The sequence below is a fragment of the Cebus imitator genome, unplaced genomic scaffold (assembly GCF_001604975.1).
Source record: "Cebus imitator isolate Cc_AM_T3 unplaced genomic scaffold, Cebus_imitator-1.0 Scaffold106, whole genome shotgun sequence".
Taxonomy (NCBI): domain Eukaryota; kingdom Metazoa; phylum Chordata; class Mammalia; order Primates; family Cebidae; genus Cebus; species Cebus imitator.
Genome location: NW_016107421.1, coordinates 6,222,173 through 6,229,419, shown reverse-complemented (window position 1 = coordinate 6,229,419; position 7,247 = coordinate 6,222,173). Strand labels below are relative to the sequence as shown.

At 50.3% G+C, this 7,247-nt stretch overlaps 1 protein-coding gene across 3 annotated transcripts in view; it reads left to right on the top strand.

The window, feature by feature from the left end:
- The first annotated feature begins 5,561 nt into the window (after positions 1-5,561).
- The window catches only part of HDAC4 (histone deacetylase 4), a 185,344-nt gene continuing 183,658 nt past the window's right edge, over positions 5,562-7,247 (top strand). For 2 of the 3 annotated variants that reach the window (XM_017537830.2, XM_017537827.2), the window contains exon 1: positions 5,562-6,034. In XM_017537830.2, coding sequence (XP_017393319.1) covers positions 6,022-6,034 — 13 coding nt within the window. In that variant the 5' untranslated portion in view covers positions 5,562-6,021. The remainder of the gene's footprint in view (positions 6,035-7,247) is intronic. The other variant, XM_017537829.2, reaches the window with a different exon arrangement.

Sequence of the window (7,247 nt, the reverse complement as noted above, 5' to 3'; positions counted from 1 at the left end):
CTTTACCATGTTATCAGAGGGAAGGGGAAGTTATTTAATAACTTGAATTGATGCAGAAAAGTTTCATACAGCTAAGCAAACATATATGATTTAAAAATATGTCTTGGCAAACTGGGAGTAGACTCGAGCTTCTTTAATCTGATAGTTACCTGTCGGACACCTGCAGCAAGCAATACGCTTTCTAAGAAAACATAGGGAACATTCTTTGTAAGATCAGAAACAAGACCAAGGTGTCGTTTATCACCATTTCTCTTCAGTACTGCACTACAGGACTGAGCCAGCAGACTAAGGAAGAAGAAAAGGCGTGAGGTCTGGAAGGTGGAAACAGAACTGCCATTATTTATAAGTGACATGATTCTGTATGTAGAAAATACATAATAAATATGATTGGAATGAATATTCTACGATACAGAACCGATATGTAAAAATTTATTGTATTTCCATATGCAAGCAAGCAGAAATTGAAATGGAAATGTCAAGTACCTAGTAATAAATCTAAAGATGTTCCAGACCCTCTACACTGAAAATTCTGAAACATTTCTGAGAGAAATGAAACGAGGTGATAGCCCATGTTCATGGAATGAAAGATGCAATACTGTAAATATTATCTTCTCCCCAAAAGATAGATGCAGTGCTGTCCCAGCCACAGTTTTTCCTTCCTTCCTCCTTTCCTCCCTTCCTTTTCTTCTCCTTCCTTCCTTCCTTCCTTCCTTCCTCCCTCCCTCCCTCCATCCATCCATCCTTTTTGGTGGACCTTGACAAGTTAATTTAAAAATTTATGTGGCAGAGTAAAGGGCCAATTTTGCCCAAGATGATCTGAAGAAAAAAGTAGGTTTCTTTTTGCCTTGCCAGTATTAAGAATTATTGTACAGTTTTGGTGGTTAAGACAGTGTGATTATTGGCAAAGCCAGAAACACGTTGGCCAGTAGGACTGAGATTTGGCTTATGAGGGAACTGACGTTGCTGATCCGTGGTGACAGATAAGATCTGTTGGTAATACTGAGGGCTCATTTGGCTGTTCTCATAGGAAACCTGCCCCAAACCCCTGCCTCATAGCGTACACAAACATGAGTCCCAATAGATGAGAGACTTGCATATAAAAGGGAGCACTGCAAAGTTTCAGGGTAAAAATATGTTAATCTGTGCAGTCTCCAGGAAGAGAACAATTTCTTGAACCCAACATAAAAGCATAAGCTTTAAAAGATGGAGAAATAGGATCTTTGAGAGGATATCTGCAGCAATAACTGACAGAGGATTAATGTTCGGAGTTTTTAAAGAATTCCTCTGACTCAGTAAGAAAAAGATAACCCAACTGGGGGGGGGGAAGGTGAAAAACACATGAATCCAAAATAGCAGAAAAAAAAAAAAAAGCCCATAAGCATGTAAAAAGATGATCCGTGTTTGGTCATCTGGAAAAGGGAAACGAAACCTCCAAGAGACACCCTTTGACCCTGACCGGGACAGGTGGTCCCAGGCAGGATGCTGCTTCCCAGGGACAGAAACCCCAGCTCCTCCCCGCTCCCTTCTGCCTCCAGTTCAGGAGCCTGTGGGTGGGCTTTCCGTGTGCCGCCTTCACTGGCCCAAGATACCGCCCCTCTTGTGTGGCAGCACTGTGGTGTGGAACCCCGATGAAGGGCACTGGTCTTTGTGGGGTCCTGTTTGCTCAAGGTCCAGCGTCATACCAGGCTCTGGTTTAGTTGAGACCAACCTGGGTTCCGGCTGGGGCTCACTCCATGATCCTGGCAAACTGCACGGCCCTTTAGGGCCATTTCCCCAAGTGTGAAGTGAGGGGCTGGGGCCATCCGGGTGAAAGTGAGGTTCCTTCGGCTCCGGAAGGCCAGGTTTCTGTTAGACACACCTACCTGTGTCACATGAGGTGGATTCTGAAAAGCAGAAGCACCGTCTGTCCTATCCCTGCTCCTCCCATGGGCAGACTCCGAGTCTCGCCCAGTGCTCAGTTCACGCTGGGTCCTGTCGGCTCGAAAGGGACTCCTCGGACACCGCAGTCGGTTGTGGACGCGTTGAGCACATGGACGCGCGTCACGTGCTGTTGAGGACGCGGAGGTACCGCGCTCCCCGCTTCCCTCTGAGCGTGCGCCTGGTTAAATGCCATTTGAGGACACTCAGTATCATCATCCTGTCCGGCCGGGTTTCCAAAGATAGATTCTCAAGCGGAAGCAGGTAAGGGGGAGCCCGCCTGCAGCAGGCGTGTGATGCGGAAGTGGTACTTTGATTCCCATGTTAATTATTTTCCTGCTTATAAATGTTAGGTTCTTAGCGCTGCTTTCTCCTCAGGCTGAGGCAGATAAATATGGAAATTCCACCTCTCATCACTAATTTCATTTTAACTCACTCCGGAATACGGTGTCTGAAAAGGCACGGAGTTAAGAATCTATTCTGTGCACATGAACGGATGCCTTCTCGCTTTCCGGCTGGCTGTGTCCCCAGCTTGTCCGTTTCACCCTGGTGACGGATGTGCTTTGCCCCATTGGCTGTGCTTTGTGGAGGTCCGTTCCAAAGCTGGCCCCCAGACCTGCTGGCTGCTGCGCCTTAAAAGTGCAGTCTGACTGCCACTGCTCTGCTCCCAGGACCTTGCTCCAGCGGCCACCTCCGTCAGAACACCTTTAGTGTTTGGCGTCTCCGTCATGACGACTGCCCTGCACGCCCCCCTTTCGTAATGAGGGACGCAGCATTGGTCATACTCCCCAGGTGGACGACCAGGGATGGCTCAGGCCGGGATCTTGTCTTAAAGACGCTGTGGCCATGCTTCCAGCTGCCTGGGGCTCACGGTGCCTCCACATGTGGGGTGGGCATCTGGCACTGAGACCCACATCTGTGCCGCCTCCTCCAAGGCTCCCGTGTGCTTGAGACACTCCTGCTGTTTTCCGTTAGTTCCACACGGCTGCCCCTTTCCTTGAGAGCAGTTGCTTCCTATTAACCCAGTGCCGCATCGGAACAGTTTCCCTTCAGGCATTTCCATGTCATTCTGCAAAGATGTGAACATGGCGGTGTTGGGGGTTTGAATTTACAGGCTGTTATGGTGCCAGCCAGGCCCAGTGGCACACAGCGAGAACAAGCAGCAACCCCGTGTGGTGGAAGAAGAAACCTGTCTGGTCTTTGTCCTCGTTCCTGGCAGGGAGCTCTTAGGATCCCGGGAACTTCCTGAGTGTCAAGAGAGCCTCTCGTTACTCCTAAGGGGGTGCTGCTCATGGGCTTCTGAGATCATGCTAGGGAGGTGGCTTAGGGCAGGACCCCTGGGTAGCCTCGGGATGGGGCCAGTCACCAGGACCCAGAGGCGAGCGGGACAGAATGTTCAGCTGCACCTGCTGACCCCAGCGGTGCTGAGACAGGGGGCCGGGCACTCAGGACCCCTCCCGGCCCTGCCTGCACGTTGCTGTTTATTTGCATCCTTTACAGTAAATCTGTCAACATGGTAAAGTGTTTTTTTCTGAGTTCTGTGAGTCCTTCTAAGCAAATTGTAGGACCTGAGAGGGGCTTGTGGGAACCCCTGATTTATAGCCAACCTTCAGAAGTCCAGGACTTGTGTGTGAAATAGGGGCTGCCTGTAGGCCTGAGCCCCTAGGCTGTGGCGTGTGTGCTAGCTCCAGGCAGTTAGTGACACAGTGGAACTGGGTCACTGGACACCCAGTTGGTACCAGTTGGCTGGTGTCAGAACCACCCCGCCCATCAGTGCACAGGACTGGACACGTAAGTTCACGGTCTGGTTTACGCAGGGAATCCACGTGCCCTTAGTGAACGGCATTCTTCTTGGTGTGCCCGCTAGTGTGAGTGTGTGATCGATGTCTTCTTGAAGGCTAGGTGGGACATGGCCCAGCCCAGCACCCAGAGAGGTGGGTGAGCCAACACCCACTGAGCTGCACCGTGACCTGAAACACGAGTGATGCTTGTGGTTACGGGAACACCGCAATATCGTAGCTTACAAGTCAAATCGGTTGCACTGACATCTGATGTGTCTTCCTGCTTCAGTGTAGTTACAAGTAACCTGTAATTAGGCCTCATTTATGAACTTGGTGCCAGAGGGAATCCCCTTTCAGGCTCGGGCATAAGCGGCTCACTTCCAGACTCAAGAAGGTCTTCGCGTGAGCCGGACTCTGGCCCCACTGCTGCTGCTAACCACCAGGAGGCTTCTTGATTTCCAGACTTGTGGTTCCAGGGCTTTTGCTGAGATGGACACGATGGGTGGGCATTGAGCTGACCACGGTGGGGCAGTTCTTGCAGGAGCTGTTGCAGAGCCCTCAACAGGGCGGTTCCCCACCCACTCGAGTACCCTGCTCCTGCCCTTCCCATTGGAAAACTGCAGCTACATTCACATCTTCAAAAGTGCCTTCTGCTGTTTCTGAAAGTATTTATAGTGGGATTTGGGTTAAATATATATACACACACAATGAGCATTTATTTATTTTTAGGAAAAAAGGCTTGCAAGGTACTTCCCGTCACTACCTGGGATGTCTTTCTGAGTTGCAGTGAAGTTTCTCTTGAGGCGTGGCGTTAGGGTTACAGTCTGGGGTCCAGGCCATCCCCTCGGCTGTCGTGTTCTTTGAGAAAGCCCTGGAATGTGTGAAGACTGGGGAGGATTGCTCAGGTCTGGTGGTTGCTTCTAAGGTGTAACCGTGACCTGCCAGCCTTTCTCCCACTCCGGAAGCAGAACTGCCGTGCCCCCAGATATGCCCAGTGTCTTACTTCTGTTTCCAAACCTTTAGAGCTGCTACTTGGGAGGAGCTGCTGCTTGGTTGGAGAGGTACCCGTGGTTTTTGGTTGTTGTCTTAATTTCAATTTTTATTTCTGGCCCCCACGTTTGGTCTCTGCATTGCCCAAGAGCAGCCTTGCCTGTGAGCTGCCGCAGGTCCATGCTGGCCTCACACGTTCCAGCTCTAGCGTTGGATGGCTTCCGATCCCAAGAGTGCTCTTCAGTCTTCAGGGCCATTGCTTCCGCCCTTGGATACTGAACATCTCCAAGGACAGGCAGGGCTTGGCTCTGCTGGGAATTACCTACTTTGGATAAAAAGTGGGCTTTTTTTGGGCAGTCATTTGACCTGATGTGAGTAGTTTTTGTCATGTTTTAAAACTTCTTTCTGCAGAATTCCATGGCTGCCCTGTGAAGCTGGTGCTCTCTTCCTTCACTGAGTAAGGAAAGTGACCTCCGTGTGCAAGTCTGTGATGAGATGCACATTATTGCAGGGCATTTTACACCACTTGCCAGAAGCTAATTTTAAAAGAAAAGTGTGATTCCTGGAAATCTTGCCAGAGTTTTCTTTCCTTTCTGCTTGGGAGAATATAGAAAAATCCCAGGCAGTCTAAATCCAGCCTGTGCCAGGTTTAGGTGGTGGGTGGGCTCCAGTCTCATCTTTGCAGTGAGCTGGAATAGACAGAAGCAGCTCCCGAATACAGTCTAAAAGTGGATTTTAAAGAAAGGGCTCTGTACCTTGAGAACATCTGGCGAAGCGTTCTCCGGGCCTGTGTGCAGCTGGAGGTGCCCTGGCTCGCTTCCTTCCCTGTCCGCACGCCGGGCGGGTTTGGGGTGCACCCTGGGCTGTGTTTCTGTGAGCATCCAGACTGTTGCCACTATCTGGGAGGAGGAAGAGCTGCTCTTCTCTTTTGATTATCTTAATGCTTGTGGTCTGCAGAAAAGCCGACTTCTGATCAGCACGAGTGGTTGCTAAACAAAAGTCAACCCAAATTGCCAAGCCACTGACTCTAAGGCCAGAAGCAGACATTTGCTGTATCTCAGTAGGAGGTATTCCGGTTATTCTACAAAGGAGCTTTGATTTTCTTTGGCAAATACAAATAACCTGTGACGAAACGGAAAGTGTCCCCCTTTAGAAGTCGGAAGGGCACGTGCATTTTCATTGTTTGGGGAGTCACTCCCTACAGACTGCTAGCATAAAGGATTTTGGCTGAAATGCACGCAGTTTCTCAAGCCAGTGCCTTCTCTGTTCTCCAGATGGACTTTCTGGCCGAGACCAGCCAGTGGAGCTGCTGAATCCTGCCCGCGTGAACCACATGCCCAGCACGGGTAAGTCTGCCCGCCCCTGCCCCGTCCCTCTGGCCCTGCGCAGAGCCAAAGAGGCATTCAGAGGCTCTAGCTTATTGGAGGACTATGGAGAAGGCGAGTGGGGAGGTGTGGGTTTTCAGGTTCACTGAATTTGGGTGCTCTTCCCTGTGGTGAAAGAGGCCATACTTTTTGGAAATGGAATGGCTCCATGCCTTGTAAGTGACAGAGAAATGCTGATTGTTTGTTTTTCTTCTCTATGGTGCTAAAGGTTGTGTTTTTCCCAAAGGCACCAGCTGCTTGGTTTAGGTGTAAACCTTGGCCCTGATCCCCGCAAGGGCCTGTGGGAGAAAGCGCTGAGCTTGCAGTGGGCCAGGCTGGGTCCCACTAGCTGCAGGACCATGGGCAGACCACGCCTTGCCTGCGGCCACCAGCTTTTGTTGATTAAATGAGTCGGTGACATCATCTGTCTTCCAAGTACCTTGCAGTTATTTAACAAAAAAAGCGTCAATGGTGATCAGAAATATTTCATTCCATAGGTAATTTTTATTTATTTATGTATTTGTTTATTTTGAGACAGAGTCTCACTCTGTCACCGAGGTTGGAGTGCCGTGGCACGATCTCGGCTCACTGCAACCTCCATCTCCTAGGTTCAAGCAAGTGTCCTACCTCTGCCTCCCAAGTAGCTGGGATTACAGAGGTGTGCCACCACACCCAGCTAATTTTTGTATTTTTAGTAGAGACAAGGTTTCACTATATTGGCCAGGCTGGTCTTGAACTCCTGACCTCAAGTGATCTGCCCTCCTCGACTTCCCAAAGTGTTGAGATTACAGGCGTGAGCCACCTCGCTCAGCCTCATAGGTAACATTTTAAAGTGCTCCAAGTCTATAGGCCAAGGAAACAGATTGTTTTTCTCCTTTTCTTTTTCTGTAAAACCCGTTTCCATGTAGAATCCTCCAGGGTTGAAACTTCTTTTGAGGGTACCATTCTTCCCAGCCATGCCGCCTCCCCTAGAATAAAATCTGAACTTCCTGAAGGCATAGGGCTGAGGGAAATGGTGTCCCGTTCCACACACATCCTGCAGGGCAGCGTGGCCGGGCCTTGCGGGGACTGCGCCCTGAAGCCTGAGTCTCTGGTCTTGGCTCTGCTGTGCCCTCCTTGACAGGCAGGCAGCCCTTGCTGCCACCTGTACCACCTGCACCCTCTGGTGCCCCAGTGAGACCCACCCATCACTCCT